General features: G+C 30.9%; 1 protein-coding gene across 3 annotated transcripts in view; it reads left to right on the forward strand.

The window, feature by feature from the left end:
• Nucleotides 1–19253, forward strand: part of LOC141449575 (uncharacterized) — a 42425-nt gene extending 23172 nt beyond the window's left edge. The window contains exons 1-4 of one of the 3 annotated variants that reach the window (XM_074119125.1): nucleotides 1439–1537; nucleotides 2096–2178; nucleotides 3071–3373; nucleotides 3577–19253. In XM_074119125.1, the coding sequence (XP_073975226.1) occupies nucleotides 3072–3373; nucleotides 3577–3799 (525 nt within the window). In that variant the 5' untranslated portion in view covers nucleotides 1439–1537; nucleotides 2096–2178; nucleotide 3071 and the 3' untranslated portion in view covers nucleotides 3800–19253. Of the gene's footprint in view, nucleotides 1–1390; nucleotides 1538–2095; nucleotides 2179–3070; nucleotides 3374–3576 lie in introns of those variants that run through there. The other 2 variants (XM_074119123.1, XM_074119124.1) reach the window with 2 other exon arrangements.
• The last annotated feature ends 1038 nt before the right edge of the window (nucleotides 19254–20291 follow it).

Consider the following 20291-nt stretch of genomic DNA (forward strand, 5'->3'; position numbering starts at 1 on the left):
TCACTTTTGACAGATAAGAGAATGTAAAAAATGTAAGTGTAAGTTGACGGTAAGAAAGTGAAATGGTGCCAGTGAGCGGGAATGACTGCTCTGGTGGGGAGAGATACGATCGCTGGAGATTGACGTCCTTGGTGACCGTTAGGCGGCGGAAGATCATTTTTTTTCCTCTTTTCACACTTCTATCGCCAAATAATGGCTTCATTAGAAACGCTAATAAAATGTTCCTAATTTAGATGAGTTTCAGCATATTTAAATAACTTTGTAACCTCAACAGCATGGATTGCTATGGATTTAGGCAGTATTTCTCAATATTAGCGTTTGTTTACAAAAATCATATGGGACACTGGCAAACAATATTCCTGTTCGTATAATTAAGTTAAGCGTATCTGGTGCGAAAACATAAACACTCTCTTTACACCACAATTTATTATTGAAAATTATACCTTGAAAGTCTATATTTAATGGGATCCTTCCAAACTATAACATATGCTGTTTGATGCCTTCATAGGGTAAAAAGTGCCATCACGAAGACTATTAGGGACCAACAACTATGCAAAGCCAGAAGAGTTAAGGTGAAAAGTGCCTCATTTATGGCTAAATGCATTAACTATCTCACTGAGTGGAACAGCGAAGAGTGTGACAAATGCGATTCTGCGTAGCCATAATTAGCCATCGCGTATCAAGATAGGAAACCAATTTTCAAACTTGGAAAGTTAAATTCTCTTCATAAATTAAGTCGCACCACACATATTTAAGAGCATTTTAGAAGTTGCATTTACTCTAGACACCGAAAATTTAGCAAAAATTGAAATTATAAAATCTAATAATTGAAGTACGAGTACATACTTTTCTGATACTTTTATTTTCATACCTGTACCACTAGGTATGATGGTAGGATTTAGCTTGACTTTCCAGAGTGATGAATATTTGCAGTAATTATTTAAAACATAAAAGACATTATTAAAATTATCTTTTGTTTATTTCGTTATTTTGTTGATACATTTATTCTCCATTTTTGAAGTATAAAATGAAACTCTATAAGAATATTCGGAATGACTTTATTTACTATGTTATTCTGTTCATGCATTTATTCTTGATGTTTATAGTATAAAATAAAACTTAATGAGAATGTTCAGAGTAAGTTTCAAGGTTGTCCACAGTATTTTTGCTTCAACTTTTATTCTACTTTGTTAAAGATTAGAATGGTTAGAATCAATGAAAATAAAAAACTTATTAAATGACCTTCATGTGTGTCATACGAAGAAGACCTAGCAAAACAGAAGCGTATATGAAATGAATAGGAAATTATTTAATAGAATTAATAATAATAACAATGACAACAAAAACTCTACGAATTTGTTTGAACACAATCGGACGTAATAGCTGCCCCACCTCATTTTGGTAATTGGTGGGGATCCAGTAGCTAATCTTTCTCCCAATTGACCATATCTCTATGCGTTTTAACGTCCAGTTTGAACATTAGTGATTAGTGAACTGTCGAAGCTTGCCTCTTAGTACGTTATCTATTTACAAACAGGTACAAAAAATCCTACTTCTCATTAAAATAAATTATTCCATTTTATTTGAAAAAAAACCTATAATTTTTAAATTATAATTACATTAAGTAATAATATCCGCTAGCTTGTTTACAAAGTTAATTATATGTCGCCAATGCGACCTCTATTTTTTTTTAAGAGTGATATTAACGTTTGATAAGCTGTATCTATCTTGCTAATCCACTATCAACATTTAACTTTTTTTGTTCCCAGAAATTACTGTTTGCTCCTTTACTAATTCTGCTTACTTAATTTTAGTACAATAAATGGTTTATCTTCATTTAAACTTAATGGTCGGATTTGAGAAACTTGCAGATTTACTTGTTAAGTGCATATTAACAATTTCCAATTTCTTGTCGGGTCATTGGAAATGAATTAAAGATTAAAAGAGAATATTAGTGAATTTATTGTTAAATATTTCTTTCTCTAATAGATTGAAGGATATGAAAAACAGTCTGGACAATAACTAAAGGCTGCGTGTTATCTCAGCCACCTCAGTTTTCCAATCTTTGTTAGAAAAGTGTTGTTTTCCTTTTTAGGAGTTGTAAGCAAGACACTACAGAAGTGGTGGAGGTCCGCAGGAAATAGGCCTCTCCCCTAGGCGCTTTTGCAAAATCTCAAGGTTAGCGTTCTTGTAAAAAAAAAAAAACCTTCCGATGTGACCAGTCCCGCTACTTTCTACTGTACAATCAGAGCTTTCTTAACCGTTATAAATTCATTCCTATGCGGAGATTCAGGGTTTGAATTCAGACCTTTGATTTGCTCTTGCTAGGAGCTTGCACTGTCTTGTGGTGGACATTGTGGTCAGCAATGAGAGAACTCTGACCGGAAGCTGGTAAAAAGCTCCAGAACAGATGTTGACGCGCTTTAAAGCAAACGATGATAATATTATAGCACTACAATGCAATAACAAAGAAAATTCAATAACAATATCTCAATGTTTCCTGCTGATAGTGGAGTAAGAGAAAGCTTACGGATTTCCTTGACAGTCGTTCTTGGATTAAATTTTCTTCAAAAGTTTAGTTTTTCCAAATAAAGTAGATGAAATGAAGTTCACTTAGGCACTACTCTTGTAAACACAAAGAGGATGATAACTGTACTAGAGTTTGTACCCCAACAGTTAGCCAAGCTACCAATAATATTTGAAATGTATCTCATGGAATGCAGAAACCGCTATTTATTACAACTATAAGCATTAATGGTGTGTTTTATATAATATTTTTCACGCTTTGCTTTTAAAATTAATCATTTATTTAAAAAATTAAAAATAGCACTGTTTAATTGGAGGAACCAAATTCCATGGATATCTGAAGATATTATTGAGTTGAATTTGTGCATCTGTAAAATTTTAAATTCGAAGTCTAGACTTGTAGAATGCAAAATAAGGTCTCAATTAGCTAAAAACCTAAATAACATTATGAATATTTGTGTTTTAAAAATAATTTACTAGTAGAAACAATAATTTATAAAAATAAAATTAATTATATTATTTCCTTTCTATTCTTGTGTTGCAGTATGAGATTCGAGCCATCATTAATACTACTAACTATAACAACTTGTTGGGCAGCAAATCCAGATGCGCCTCGACCTGGAGTTATAGGAGCTCAAAAATTAGCTACATCCGCAGATTGTTTAGGCGCGGTAGGTTTCAGTGCTACCGGTACTTTAAGGATTCATCCTACAGGTTTAATCAGCTACAGAGTAACACTTGTCGACCGTGGTGTGGGCTTCAGCAGGGAAACTGGAGAATTCACTGTGCATTGCCCTGGCACGTATCATATAGCCTTCGCTGCATATGGCAAAACTCCTGATACTCGGTGAAATATATACATATATTTAGTTCTATTTGTAATTTAAAAAAAAACTTTAATACTATGATGTAAGTTGCGATAAAAATATGATTATAAAGCTCAAATAGCAAATTGATTTAGATGCAAAACTGTTAAGGAATTTCAAAATCACAATTGAATAACAAAAAAGATTTATTTTGTAATTACTTTTTTTTTTAAATTTTTTACAGAGTAATCCTGAAAAAACGTGGTACAAATAAGGATTCGGTTTGGGAAGATGTAGCTGCAGCAGGCGGTGAAAAGAGCGGAGGAGGATCCAATCAAGTACTGTTAGAACTAGAAGTAGGCGATCAGACAGGAGTTTGGCTGACATCTGGCGACATCGTTACCCAACATGATAGTACCCATCCTTCGACAACTTTCACTGCATTTAGGATTGCAAAGAAGAACTAAAAAAAACAAAACGTACATTCTCTGATTACATATTAAGTTCCAGCTTCCGTCACCGCGACACTGTCCCAGTTTCCAATTGTACTCGAGCCTGATGAACTAAGTTAGTCCTTAGCTCTGAGTCCTTTCTCTATACTACTTCTTATCTGTTTCACGCAACCTCTCCTTTTCCCAAAATATTCTGCTTAACATTTCAAAAATTATCACTCATAATTATTTTTAAGTATTGCAATATGAGATACAATAGTGGCATTTTAAAAGAAGTGGGCAACTTCGGGGACTCCAGATATAAATATTTTTTTCTCAATATTCAATCTCGCAACGAAGAATATCAGTTATAGGGAAAAACAGGGACTTTTTATTAATTATTATTATTGATATTATTGTGTTGTAACTTAGATATAAAGTTGACCAAGGTATGTGGAGAATAGTTACCGTAATATTGTGATGATTCAATTGTGTAATATATTTCTAAGAATATGCGATTATTATTATTATTGTAACTCTAAAATCTGTATATCTGGTGACCCTTTAGATTGATTTGGTAGAACTGAAAAAGATCTTTGCAAACATAAAATTAATAGTTTTTTTCTACTACTCGGGAGTCACAAATATTTTTAAAAGTGAACATTCGATTAATAGGGCAATCGTTTTCTTTTTTTACTACACCAAGTAAGATGTAGTTAAAAGCAGTTCATTCTTATTCTGTAATTCGTTTTATTTAATATTCAGTAGGCCTTGTCATTCAATTATTAATTTCAAAATGGAAATTAATCATTCTCATTTTACTTATTTGACTTAAAAATAAATAGAGTGATTAACTTCTAAAGTTGAGGAGCATGTGGGTACGAGAGAAGTAGCACTGCTTTGTCTCTTAAGTTTGTTATTCTTTTTCCTCAATTAACAACACATCTATATTATGTAGTTTCTGTTTAACAATGGATTTTGCTTTAATATTGTTTTTTTTTTTTTTTTTTTTTTTATCTTTCTTAAAATACAAGCAAATATTTCCACTTTCTAGATTGAAATAAACTATTCTACTCCTTCTTAATTCTATTTCTTCTAACCTCTACTTATATATTTTACTAAAACTATGTCCGTTTCAAATTAAGTAATTTCATAATTACGTTGTACAGATTACCGCGTGAATTATGACAACAGCTAGATAGTCATACATATATTTTTAAATAATGTACATATGTACATATGTCGAAGACAAATTGTAATTTAGGCAAACAATGTAACCTAGCAGATAGAATTCGTATTAATATCTGAAAATTCAACAAATAATAAATAAAGGTACCGATAAAAAATGTACGTATGGAAAATATTTTAAACAGCAGTTAAAAAATAAAAAGTAATAATTCAGATGCAATTTACCTAGTCAATTACAATTATGTATAACAAAAATCACACGCCCAGGTGGAAGCCCATCTGTCTAAAATAGCCATTTGCAGTGACTACAAAATTATTCCACTAGTTAGTACTTAATTATATTAAACCGCAGTTTTATATTCGCAGACAATGAAGCAAACGGCTGAGATATTCATTTTGATTTTTTTTTTTTTAAACAAGTGATGTTCATTGCTTTAAGTACTAAAATTAAGACTTTCTTATTCTCTTATGGAGTTTTTTTCGTTTTTCAAAGTCTAGAATCATCACTTTCTTTTAGAGTATTTGTTCCTAAGCAACCAAGTTGGAATAATTTCCAGACGAAATGCTGTGAGTTAAAAAGCATAGATCTAAAATGTAGCGGATCTAAAATATAATTCTATTCAGTCTGCATTGAAATTGAAGAAAAAATAAAACTACTCAAGCCGAATAAGGTTGCTTAAGACTTATTTCCAAAAGTAGTGTTAAAGAAGAATAAATTATTCTTGATGATTGTTAATTTATATTAATTTACCAAAAATTTAAGGTTTTATTATGAAATGTTTTATTTACTTTTTCTTATTGTAAATTAATGAAATATTAGCTTCTTCTTTAATCCTTTCATAATGGGCGTAATTAAAATAGTAATTCATTCATCATTCATTAAACTGCATTTTTAGAGCTTTGGATCTCACTCTTTCTCTGAGTTTTTAAAACTTTTCATCTGAGCCTAAGTGATGAAAGCTCTCGTTTGAGGAATAAAACAGAGATACTTTTCAAACTTTCATGGTACCATGTTTTCTTCTTAGGTATCTAATTTCAGAAAATATTATAATACATTGATATTGTTTTTAAATTTTACACTATGTACACAGATTGGTACCAATCATTCCTTGCTAGGTAGGCAACTTGAGATCTTTAAGAAGCTTTAATTTGCAACTTTTTGCAAGTACTCTTATGTAAAGACCACCAAGTACCCTATGATAGTTTTGATCAAAATAAACTTATATCCTTTATAATACTTAAGAGTATATTGCATGTAAAGGTACGTTATTCTTTTTTTTTTTTAATTTCGATCGAAGAATGCTTGCTGTTTTGAGAATCCAACTTCTAATTGTATTATTTACTGCCACTCGCTTAATTAATATACTTCTATTTCTACTTATTTTCTGGATTTTTAATGTTTTGCTTTCAGAAATTATATTTTTGGTTTATCTTATACCTTGAGTACCTACATAGATTCCTCTTTTTCTTTTTATACCATACCATACATTCTCACTGTCATACAAATTTGTGACTGACTTTTGTCTCTTTATGTATCAGATTATTATTCTGTTTCATTATTGCATTGCTTTTTAATTGTCGATAATTTTTATTAACATCCATTTTACTTTGTCTTTCTTTCCACTGCACTGTCCTACTCCAGCCCGAAAGTGCGGAAGGTCTTGAAAAGGTAGAGAACTCCTTTCAGTAACCTAACACATTCTAGTTTCTTGTTTTTATTCCAGATTTATTGCTTGTTTATTTTCCTCTTTTATGTATCTTCCCTCTAAACACTTTTGTTTTTCTTTCTTTCTTCAACGTTTCACTTTTCCTTCACCTCATACTTTACTTTCTTCTATTTCCCATCTAATTATCTTTAACTTCTACGCGTACTTTACTTTCTTTTCTTTTTTACCTTCCATCTAGCTAACGTTTCTGTACTGCTTACATGCTTCTTTCTTGTATTTTCTATCTTGCTTCCTTCTCCGCTTACTTCATTCTTTCTTTTTTCTGTCTTATCTAGCTAACTTTCATTCATCTCATATTTCAGATTTTTCTTTCTTCTGTTTAACAACTAGCCATCTTGTATTTATTCATTGTCTTTCTTCTGTCAAACTTCTTCTTTTTTTATCGCATATTTCAGTTCCTTTTTTCTTCGCATACTTTACTTTCTTCTTTCATCTATCTTCCATCTACCTCTCTTTCCTTCATCACATACTCTACTTTCTTCTTTCATCTATCTTTCATCTACCTTCCATCTAGCTATCTTTCCTTTATCGAATTTCTTCACTTTCTTCTTTCAGGTATCTACCATCTCCAATTCTAGCGTTCTTTCTTCCTTTTTATACAATACTTTTTCTATTTTCCAACTTGCTATTCTTTCTTTCACCTTATGTCACCTCATTTCTTTCTTCTTCCTAATACTAGCCACCTTTCCTTCATCGCAAACATTTTTAATTTTTTAACCATAAATCTGTCTATCCTCATCACGTAATTTACTTTCTTCTTTTATCTATCTTCCAATCTAGAGAACTTCTCTCCCTTGCAATACTTTCTTTCTTCTTTTTTCCTCTTCTAGCTAGTTACTACTCCTTGATTACTTTCTTTTGTCTACCACCTACCTCTCTTTCCTTCATCACATACTCTACTTTCTTCTTTCATCTATCTTTCATCTACCTTCCATCTAGCTATCTTTCCTTTATCGAATTTCTTCACTTTCTTCTTTCAGGTATCTACCATCTCCAATTCTAGCGTTCTTTCTTCCTTTTTATACAATACTTTTTCTATTTTCCAACTTGCTATTCTTTCTTTCACCTTATGTCACCTCATTTCTTTCTTCTTCCTAATACTAGCCACCTTTCCTTCATCGCAAACATTTTTAATTTTTTAACCATAAATCTGTCTATCCTCATCACGTAATTTACTTTCTTCTTTTATCTATCTTCCAATCTAGAGAACTTCTCTCCCTTGCAATACTTTCTTTCTTCTTTTTTCCTCTTCTAGCTAGTTACTACTCCTTGATTACTTTCTTTTGTCTACCACCTACCTCTCTTTCCTTCATCACATACTCTACTTTCTTCTTTCATCTATCTTTCATCTACCTTCCATCTAGCTATCTTTCCTTTATCGAATTTCTTCACTTTCTTCTTTCAGGTATCTACCATCTCCAATTCTAGCGTTCTTTCTTCCTTTTTATACAATACTTCTTCTATTTTCCAACTTGCTATTCTTTCTTTCACCTTATGTCACCTCATTTCTTTCTTCTTCCTAATACTAGCCACCTTTCCTTCATCGCAAACATTTTTAATTTTTTAACCATAAATCTGTCTATCCTCATCACGTAATTTACTTTCTTCTTTTATCTATCTTCCAATCTAGAGAACTTCTCTCCCTTGCAATACTTTCTTTCTTCTTTTTTCCTCTTCTAGCTAGTTACTACTCCTTGATTACTTTCTTTTGTCTACCACCTACCTCTCTTTCCTTCATCACATACTCTACTTTCTTCTTATATATATTTTTAATTCTAACAACGTTTTCGTTTACATACATTCATGCATACATACTTTTTTTCTTTTTTCTTCCATCGTGCTATTTTTCATTCATTTAATATCGCAATTTTTTTTTTTTTATTTTACATCTAGCCATTTCTTCTTTAACGTAAACTTGATTTTTCCCCCATCAAACTTCTTTCCTTTTATCTTTTATCTTCCTTTCAAGCGTAATTTCCTTCTTTGCATGCATTACTTTCTTCTTTTTTCTATCTTCCAAATTGTTCATCTCATGCCACACTCATTTCTTTCTTCTACCTAACATCTAGCTTTGCTTCATCTTCTTTTTTCATCTAAAATCTAGCCTCTTTTCTTCATATTCTTTTTCTAAGCTAACATCTAACCCCTTTTCTTCATCGCGTACTTTACTTTCTTTCTATCCGTTCTTGAAAGCTTTTCTTCAGCCTTACTCTAGTTTACTTCTTGTTGCTTATCTTGGATTCTTCGCATTTTACGCTTTCATTTTTCTTCTTTCTAAGTTAAGTTTCGTCTCAAACTTTAGATCTTTCTTTTTTCTGACATCCACCTAGCTCTCTTTACTCCTTATATTTTACTTTCCTACTACTTTCGCATATTTTACGTTCGACTACCTTCCACCTAGCTTTCTTTCCTTCGTGATATTCTTTAATTTTTTCTTCTATCTTCTAACTTGCTATCTTTCATTAATTGCTTACTTTATTTTCTTGTATTTTCTACCTCCCATTCTAACTATCTTTCCTCCATCTCTTACTTCATTTTTATCTTTCTTCTATCTACCATCCAGCAAACATCGCGTTCATCGCCTTCTTTACTTTCTTCTATCTATCATCTCACTCTCTTTCTTTTATTGAATACTTTACTTTCTTGATTTATCTTTTATTCTAGCGATCTTTCCTTTATTGCATACTTCTTTCTTCCATTTCATCTATGTAACCTTCATCATATTCTTTACTTTCTTCTTTCATCTAGCTATTTTTCCTTTATCGAATTACATTACTTTTTTCTTTCATCTATCTTCCATCTAGCTATCTTTCCTTCATCGCATACTTTACTTTCTTCTTTCATCTATCTTTCATCTATCTTCCATCTAGCTATCTTTCCTTCATCGCATACTTTACTTTCTTCTTTCATCTATTTTCCATCTATCTTTCCTTCATCACATACTTTACTTTTTTCTTACATCTATCTTCCATCTATCTATCTTTCTTTCATCGCATACTTTACTTTCTTCTTTCATCTATCTTCCATCTAGCTATCTTTCCTTCATCACATACTTTACTTTCTTCTTTCATCTATCTTCCATCTAGCTATCTTTCCTTCATCGCATACTTTACTTTCTTCTTTCATCTATTTTCCATCTATCTTTCCTTCATCACATGCTTTACTTTCTTCTTTCATCTATCTTCCATCTAGCTATCTTTCCTTCATCGCATACTTTACTTTCTTCTTTCATCTATTTTCCATCTATCTTTCCTTCATCACATACTTTACTTTTTTCTTACATCTATCTTCCATCTATCTATCTTTCTTTCATCGCATACTTTACTTTCTTCTTTCATCTATCTTCCATCTAGCTATCTTTCCTTCATCACATACTTTACTTTCTTCTTTCATCTATCTTCCATCTAGCTATCTTTCCTTCATCGCATACTTTACTTTCTTCTTTCATTTATTTTCCATCTATCTTCCTTCATCACATGCTTTACTTTTTTCTTTCATCTATCTTTATCTATCTATCTATCTTTCTTTCATCGCATACGTTACTTTCTTCTTTCATCTATTTTCCATCTATCTATCTTTCCTTCATCACATACTTTACTTTCTTCTTTCATCTACCTTCTATCTAGCTATCTTTCCTTCATCGCATACTTTACTTTCTTCTTCCATCTATCTACAAGTATCTTTCCTTCATCACATACTTTACTTTCTTCTTTCATCTATCTTCCATCTAGCTATCTTTTCTTTATCGAATTTCTTCACTTTCTTCTTTCAGGTATCTACCATCTTGCTATCTTTTCTTTATCGAATTACTTCACTTTCTTCTTTCAGCTATCTTCCATCTAGCTATCTTTCTTTTATCGAATTACTTCACTTCCTTCTGTTATCTATCTTCCATCTCGGGACCTCTCCTTTACCATATATTTTCGTATTTTCCTATCATTGCGTTCCTTATTTCGTTCAGTTTCATACTTAAGTTTGTTCTATCATTTTTCACTTTCGCGTTCTTCGCTCTATCAAATTTTTTTTTTATCTTGCATCTAGCTTTCTTTCTTTCATGATATTCTTACTTTTTTCTTCTATCTTTCAACTTCAATTTCGCTTTATCACTTTACTTTCGTTTATATTCAGTCTCTTAATATAGCTCTTTTTCCTTCCGCTATTCTATTCTTGTTTACTTCCTGATCTTTATCTTAGGTTCATCGCATTTTGTATATTTATTTACAATTAGTTTTTGTATTCTTGTTTCTAAATACAGTTTCATCACATACCTTACATGGTTCTTTTTCTACTTACCATTCCAGCTATCTTTTCTTCAACGCCGACTTTACTCTCTTGTGCTTTCCACTGGCTATATTTCCTTTTAAGCTATTTTACTTTCTTCTTTCATCTGTCTTTCATTCTAGCGACCTTTCCTTTATCGCTTTTTTCTTTTTTTAACTTGTACCTTCTCTTTATACCTAGCTAACAGTTTCATACAGTAATTTCTTATACAGTATCTTTCATTCTATCATCTTTCCTTTATCGCATACTTCAACTTCTTCACACGTTATCTTCTTTCATTTATCCTTAATTCTATCCATCTTTTTAACTCTAGTTAATTTTTCTTTCGAAAAGTACTTAACTTTTTTTTTATCTTCTTTTCTTGCTATCCTTTTTTCATGACATACTTTACTTGTTACTTCCATACATTCTAGCGGTCTTTCCTCCTTTGCAAGCTTTATTTCTTTCTTCTTACCAGCAACCATTCTTATTCTTTCAATATATACTTTTCTTTCTGTTTTCTGACTTTATTGCTGGCTATCTTTTCTTCTTTCTTTTCTAAGCTCAACTGCGATTCTTACTACAAACTTCAGATATCTGACATATCTAGCATAATTCGTATTCGGCTTTTTTTTCTTTCTTCTATCTTTTCTTATGTATTTAATCATCTAGCTTACTTCTTAAGTTACCATGTTTATGTTTCATCTTCTCTCTTTAGTTTAGCTAGGTAATGATATGATCCTATCTTATTTCTTGATTCTTAGCCACTTATTTCGGTAGATTTCATTTCTGTTATCTTCGCATCAGCGCTCATTTTATCTACCATGTTATAGCTCAGACGAGTTAGCTGGTTTACATTTCCTTCATCTAACTTCTCGACAGCTAACTTACTCGTAGTGGCTCACTTCTTGTTACTAACCCTGGTCACCACATTTAGGTTCCAACCTTGATTATTTTCAGCTCTTTTGCTGAAGCCTTCATCTTATTTTTATAACCTAGTAACCTCTTAACGTTTCTGACTTTTATGTCTTCAGGTACCTTGCTCTCTCTAGCTCACTTATTGTTTCTTCACTTATGCTTCTCTTCAGCTCTCTTATTTGTTCTAGCTGTTTCTTAACCCAGTTAAGAGGTTTACGTTATGCTTTTTCTTTCGTTTATTATCATGCTCTAGCTCACTTCTCTTTCTCCATCTACCTTACCACTCGAGCTTACTTCTTGTTTCTAATCTGCACTCATCTCGTTCTTTCTTTCATCTATCTCCGGATCAATTAGCCTACTTCCTTCTTAGTTTTTATTCTTTCTGCTATTTCCTCACTTACCTACTCCTACTTACTTCTTGCTTCTTATTCATGTTGCCCCTCGTGCGCTAGTTTCTTTCTTCTGTGTTCGGTTTAACCTACCTTAAACACAATAACTAACTCCTTGGTTTTTATTCTGATTTCTTACTTTCCTTTTTATTATTTTCTTTCAGCTAACTTATTACTGATTTCATTTTTATTTATTTATTTAATTTTTCTTTTATTTATTTGGCGCATTTTGATTGCCTTGGTCATTAACACCCACAATCAATTTTCTTTATTCATTCCTAATGTTCTTGAGCTGAGACGAGACGTGCAGCCCTATAGCTTCTAATCACACCTTGCACAAAAAAGGAGGGTTGTTGAGTGTCTTCATTCATTTCTTATTTCATCGAGCTACTCGACGAGGGAGAGAAATATCATTATGCCATTCCTTAAATACCCAAAATTTTATAATAAATACGTGTATAATCAACTTCTGTGTATGAATTAATAATTACAATTGTATTCTATTGTATTTATTTTAGGTAAAACCATAAGTATTTCTGGGTCCTTATAACTTCTACATTTATTGTTTGCTTGGGCTTTATTGTATGCTTAATTCGAGGAGGCTATTCTCAGTGCCTAGTAGTTGTAATGCGCAGTACTTTGAACTAATATTCCTGCACACCCTTAAAATAAACTAAATCTAAATAAAATTAACTTAACGGGGTTGAAATACTTGAATAAAAATTCTTTCAACCTCAGGATAAAATACCTAACCTAAACATACATTCGTACTTTCTCGCCAATAAATACATTCACGCCAATTAATATTCGCACCTGTACACTCATTCTATGGGGAAATTACTCGATATTTTTCCCCTTCTTGTTTCTTATTCTACAATAGAAATGAAACTCCATTACCTTGCTTTTTTGTTTATTCGTGTAATTTTCAATTTTCAGCAATCTAACTTACCTTGTGTGGATAGTTGTATGAATCTTTAGGGCTTCGGATTGTTAAGGGTTCCTTCCTTACTGTTACTAAAAGTATAATCCTGGCTTTACCTTATTTACTGCTGTCTTCTATCTTCTCTTCAGCTATGTTACCTTGCTTCTTCTTCACCTTCTAGTACACTCTAAATTTCTTTTTCCCTATTTTTTCTTCAGTCGTAGGCGATATTGCTAGCCACAAAAAGTTTATTTTCGTTATTATCTTCTACTTGTTACCACTTGTTTCATTCTACAATGTTTTCTTCAGCTAACTATTAACAAACTTTCATTTAGTTTCTAATCTCAGCTATCTCTAATCTTTCTTTCTTCAGCCCTCTCTGTAAATCGGAGGTTAGCTGTGTACTACGGTATAATCGTGTCCTTAGTTTTTTGAATTCAATAAGTTGCTTGTTTTTTTCTTGTTGACTAATCTACTATATTTACTCAGGTTTCTTCATTTATTATCTTCACCTTATGATTCTAATAACTCCTTTAATTTGCTACTTTTGTATCTATTTCTTTTTGAAAAAATCTTTTTTTGTTTTTGTATTGATCAATTATCTTCATAATTGTCATACTTTTTTTTTTTTTGTATTGTTTATATACTCCGCTTTATCTCTGTTTCAGTTTTATGTGGTTTTCTTTAACCTTTTTACTTTTAAAAACTTCTTTCTTCCCATTTACTTTTAATTTTTTAATATTTTTCTATGGTATTTCATTTTCTTGCTTCTTTTTTCCAATTAGAGATTAAATAGAGGATCTGAAACAATACCAAAAGAATAATTATGAAGATAAATGATCGATGCAAAATAAAATTAAAAAAAAAGAAGATATCCTCCAAACTTCTTATCTCTTGGCTATTTACTTCTTATCTAACCTCCTTTTTCTTTCTATTTGCCAATTTTTTAATCTCATTTTGTTTCTTCAAATAAATTTATTTCTTATAGAAATCAAGTTAGAGAAAACCTGTTTAGTTTTATGGCTTTTGTAAATTTCTTATCTTTTAAAAGCTGTCGCACTTATCTTTAATTTTACCCGTCGTAGTAACGCATGTTTAGACGAAATTTCTTGCCAAAAAATTGAAATTATACTGAGAAGCTAAACGTTGCATGGCGGAACTACCGCGACTCTAGAACAGCGTTCTAAATTTTTATTGTTTAAATTTTTATCAGTGTTCTTTCTCCTTTCCCCATTTCTAACTAATTTTATGTGCCTTTTAATCATCTTGTTTCTTCCTTCTTCCTCGCATCTCTATTTTTATACTCTCTCATGGTATTTGCTTTTAATTCTACTTGTTCCATTCTTCTAAATATTATATTCCTCTTTTCTTTCTTTACTACATTTCATTTGGAGTAACTAGTATATTTTACTTTTTCCATCCCTTATGTTTTTTTTTAAGCATGACATCCATATATATTCTTCCTTTAAATTCTAACTTCGTTTCTATTTAATTATGTTTCATTCTGCTTATTCTTACACTTAACCTTTTCTTTCTTGATATACTTATTTATTTTAGATTAGTTGGAAACTAAGATCACAGGTCATTTAAGAGATAGTATGTACGTTTCATTCTATATAATTACCTTCTACTCCTTCTACACCTTCTATATAATTACAAAAATAAACTAATTCTTCTTTTAAAGTGCCGTTAAAAAACACTCAAATATTTTTTTAAGCATGTCGTGTGGGTCACAAGAAATTAAAAAGTGCTTCCTTACGGAGGAATACAGGCGGTGTATTCAAATAAAATTGGGAAAATTCATTGACCTTCAAATTGCAGAAGGGGCCGATTTGTTTACAATTTATTAAAAACATGATGTTTTTAAATGTTCAATTTTATAATATGTTGACTGCCTCCACTGCAGCAAACTAGAGTTTTATTTTACTTGTTTTTATCTCTTGTTTCTTCACACTAAAAAACCAATTTCTTCTATAAATGTATCTTACTCTTTATTATTTCTTGTTTTTCTCTTTACCTTCTTAAGCTCTTCTTCAGTTCTGCTTTTTGTTTTCGTTTTCCTTTCAATCATGTAAAATTTCTTAGTACCTAATATTTTCTTCTTTCTGTCTACTTTCTTTGAGTTTTCAATAATATTCTATGAACTTTATGTTCATTGAAGGCCGCACTGGAGGGCAATCGCTACCACGACTTTGTGTGATGGATTAAATTTAATTTGTTTTGTAAAGTCATTAATGGCTCCTAAGATATTAAGAATTACTTGTTCTAATAATATTCTAATTAATGACCAATAACAATTATTTTATGTAGTGAAAGTTTGTTTATGGAGTATTTTTTATCGATTTTGTTGAATGTTTCATTAATGCAAAAGAAAGAATTTTGCTAATTTCAGTAATAATTTTTTTTTTAAATTTTTTGCCAAGTTTTCAATCTGGGAATAGGCTATAAGCTTAAGCCCTGAAGATGACCTAATCGCTACTTTGAAAAAAAAAGACTGAAATTGGCAATATACTTTCTTTCTTTATTTATGTATTATTAAAATTTATTTCTCTTCTTCAAATTATCCTTCCTATTTTTGTTGCTGTCTTCTCCCTTTAGTTCCTTCCCTTGTTTTTCCCTTTTCCTTCACTTTTCTTCACTTGGGATTATATTTTCTCTTTACTTAATGTTCTTTACTTCGAAGTTATTAATTCCATTTTTCTTTGTACTGTTTTTAAGTTCTCTTTATGTTGCTTCTTCCCTCTGATGTGTTTATGCCACTAATTTTTCTTTCTTTCTTACCTTTTTAATTTCGTTTCATTCTTTTTACTTCTACTGTTTATAACTTTGTTTCTATTTTATGAGTTCTCAGCTCTTATCTTTACTTTTTCTCCTAGTTATTAATTTTCTTTTAGATACATTTTAATCCATGCACGCTTCAAAATATTTTTTTCCATAAGCGATTTAATTTTCTTTCTGTTTATATTTATTTTTTATTTTTTGTATTCGTCATGCCATCCTACATTTTTTATCACTATTTTTCTCTTTATTTATTTTAGTTATATTAGTTACTTAACTCTCCTCTAATGTTTTTAATGCATTAAAATTTTATAGTACTTTTGTCATAGTTTTCTTGTTTTTCTTTTTCACTATATTTTTGATTAAATTTTGTACAATACTTTTTTTAAATTTCTGTAAATATGTGTTTCACAATCGATTAATTCATAAATTGAGAAATGTTGTTGCCCTAATTCTTGTAATGTCTATTTTACGAACAGAGTAGTGTAATACAAATGGCAGGATACACATTCTAAGGTGTTGCAACTGTTGCATTTGTGCAGCATCATTTTGTGATGATGGTTTTTGTTGGAAATAATAGCAATTCAAGAGCCTAATGAATTCAGTTTAAGATTTCTCTAATTAAATTTTATAATTGTTCGTGTAATAAACTTTAAAAATTTCCTTCCAAGGTAAAGGACTCCACCACCACGCACCCACATTCTTCTGTTCTTTGCCATTCAGGGCTCTAAAAAGAAACTAACCAAACGCCCCTTGTAACGAAATTTTAAATGCACTGATTACACTGCTTTTGTTCAAATTTGTGTTTTTACTAAATTGTACACAATTTCCAATTAGTAAAGAAAATTTTTCCCTTTACATGAATTACAGAAACTTTATCTTACACAAATTAACACCGAAACTACTTCTTCTTCTCCGTTTTGTAAAACAAAACTTTTAATTTTTTTTGTGATTTATCTTCTTTGGATACATATCTATCCATCTGAAAATCAATTCATCTGTTTTCATCTTTGCTTCCTTAAATTTTTATTGTTTTTTACATAAAAAGCCGCTTAACTTACTTCTATCGTTTTTTGTCTTCTTTTTTCCTTATGTTGTAGCTCAGGTTTTGAGAGTGTAACTCATCCTGATTACCAGGGAATAGTAGTTAAACCATTACAGATTATTTGCTACATATATAGGTAAATGGAGTAGCTCAAAAAAGATACTTTACTAATATTCTTATTCCGACTGTGAAAATAGAAATTATTTATTAGTTTGTTTAATACTTTTTCTAACTTACCTAACTTGTTTCTTGTTTCGTAAACCTCTTTTCTTCCGACCCAAATTCCTTTCTGTATCTTGTCTCCTATTTTCCCAGTTTTCTTCTTTGCTTCTTCAGTCTTATTTCCCATCCCATTTTATTGTCTTTTAACTGAAATTCTTTTTATAATAATAATAATAATAATAATAATACTTTATTAAACACATAGGAAAGTACAAGAATATAAGAAAAAGTACCATACGGCATGGAAAATCCGTCTGCCGAATTCTTTTTTTATATATACAAATTATCTTTTTCATGTATGTGTAAAGCAATTTTTTTTACTTCTTTTGAAACTAACCTTATTCACAAATCTTATTCAAAATATTTTGTCTCTCTTTTACCTTCATTATTACTATTTTAATATGTTACTTTTGTTTTCTGTTGCTTGATTTTGAATGCTTAGCTTTCATCCCACTATTAAACTTTTTCTTTCTGAAGTGAACTGTTCATTTAACTTTTCTGTATTTTTAGTTGTAAGTAAGCCTTCTTTAAATCTATTTTTAGGAGCTTTTTCTTTCTTAAATTAGGAACATTATTTCTTAAATATTTGAATGAATTATCTTCTCTTTTATTCAAGTGTTTTTCTGTCTGTTTAACTTTGTTCGTCTCTTCTTTTACCATTCTCATTTCAATTCTTTAGTTGACATCCTTTTGATCATCCTGTTACCTTATGTTTCAGGTTGTTCATTCAGATTAATTACCCTGCAGTCCTTTTCTCTAGAATATTTCATTTTCACTTTCTTCATTTTTTGCATGGAGTTGGATTGAATAAATCTTACTTTTTTCCCTTTTGTTTTTAATAAAACGTTTAGCATCACTTATCTTTTTTTTCTTCTTGAAAATTGCTTATTTTTGTTTTTGTATTATTTTTTATTTTTATTTTGCATGGTGTTTTCACTTACTCTTCTTACAATTATATTTATACACTTTCTTGTTTACAATGTTCATTCAGATTAATTACCCTGCAGTCCTTTTCTCTAGAATATTTCATTTTCACTTTCTTCATTTTTTGCATGGAGTTGGATTGAATAAATCTTACTTTTTTCCCTTTTGTTTTTAATAAAACGTTTAGCATCACTTATCTTTTTTTTCTTCTTTAATACACTCTTTTATTATTTTCTAACTTATAATTCTTTGATTCTTTGCCAAGTGTAACTGACTTTTTTTATAGGACTGAGCCAAATGTATTCTTTTTCATCTTTTGGTTCTCTTTTATTTTACCAAGGAATTTTATTATTTGTAACAGCTACAACAAAACTTATGTATATTATAAATGATATATTTTACTAACTATTCCTACTATCTTATTGTTTAGTAAGTAGCTTACTTCTTATTTCAGTTTTTTTTCTTTCTGAACTTAACTAGCCCCCCGGCAAACCTGAATAGTTATTTGATTGATATAATGTAATCTAGGTGCGGACGATCTCTGATTCGATTAACACAGCTGTTCGATTTGTCATGTTAGTATAATGGATTCTGTTTGGAAGGGAAGAATCAATGGTGGAATGTATATGAGGATTCAGTTTTTTTAATCTAACTGTTAAAAATAGAAACTATTTTGTTTAGTAATGTTTATGGCAAATGAAAAAAGGTAGAATGGCTTGTGTTACGTAGTTTTGTATGATTTATTATCTATAAATTATTATGTTCATTAACAAAATAACACAATTCATAAAAACGTAATGAAAAAGGATGGTTTGTGTAATTCAGTATACTGGATAATTCTCTGGTTTACATCATTTTTAAGCATTCATTGTAGCTAAAGAAAGAAAATAGATACTTCTATTCGGAGAAACTAGTAAGTTTGAACTGTGATAAGCAATTTTTGATTTTTAATAGTTCATATTATGTTTAATAACTTATATATATGTAAGTATAATTAATTACAATTTTATTAATTTTTTTTATTAAGGAAATTTACTATTCATGTATGAATTTGCAAGATTTAATAAAAACCATGTTTAGTCAAATTTTTAAATATATTCTAAAGAGTTTAAGATTATTCGGAGTTTTATTTTTATTTTAAATATTTTGTCAAATCTTACCTAAAAGATCGATATTTCAGAGTCAACTGTGGAGCAGCAGACTCTGATATCCGTCTAGCTCGAGCTGGTGTTCCTCAGGGCAGTGTCCTAGGTCCTATTCTTTACTCCTTGTATACAGCAGACATACCTCAACATCCAAATACTATCCTCTCCACCTTTGCTGACGATACTGCTATCTTATCTCCACATTCCGATCCCCTTATCGCTACACGAACTCTACAAACACACATCAACCACTTACAGGACTGGCTTTTCAAATGGAGAATCAAAACCAACGTTACGAAGTCTAAGTTTATAGTATTTACTCTCAGACGGAAAATCCTACCTCCTGTCATCTTGAACCAAACTCCTATACCAGCTGTGGACAAAGTACGTTACCTTGGACTGCACCTAGACAAACGGTTGACATGGAATCCCCATACTAGACTGAAAAGACAAGAAACTAACCAACGCTACAAACTTCTCGCCAGACTACTTGACAAACGTTCGAAACTTAACCTACATAACAAAAGACTCTTATATCTAGTGTTACTGCGACCCATTTGGTCATACGGCATCGAAGTATGGGGATCGACTAAGCGTTCCAACTCACTACGCCTCCAGACATTACAGTCAAAAATACTTCGAAAACTTCTTAACGCTCCGTTCTATGTATCTAACCTCACTATCCATAATGACCTCAAAATTCCTTTCATTACAGATCTTGCTAACACTCGTTTCTTCAAATTTCATTCCTCTACAGCAGCTCATCCTAACCCTCTCATAGATCACCTATCTTCCTCCACATTACCAGGTAATCCTCTAAGGAGATTGAAGAGAAGATGGCCTCGTGATCTTCTCTTATCTTAAGCACGTTACTGGAGTGGCACCACTGGGTGCCTTCTCCAATCATGATTTCCCGTTATTTCTTTTCCCTTTCACCGTATTTGCTTGTTGCAACAACTGTTGCAGTGGTAAATTGCAATAAAAGATCTAAAAAAAAAAAAAAAAAAATA

This window comes from Rhodnius prolixus, unplaced genomic scaffold, assembly GCF_049639745.1.
Source record: "Rhodnius prolixus isolate KJV_2025 unplaced genomic scaffold, Rpr scaffold_2, whole genome shotgun sequence".
NCBI lineage: Eukaryota > Metazoa > Arthropoda > Insecta > Hemiptera > Reduviidae > Rhodnius > Rhodnius prolixus.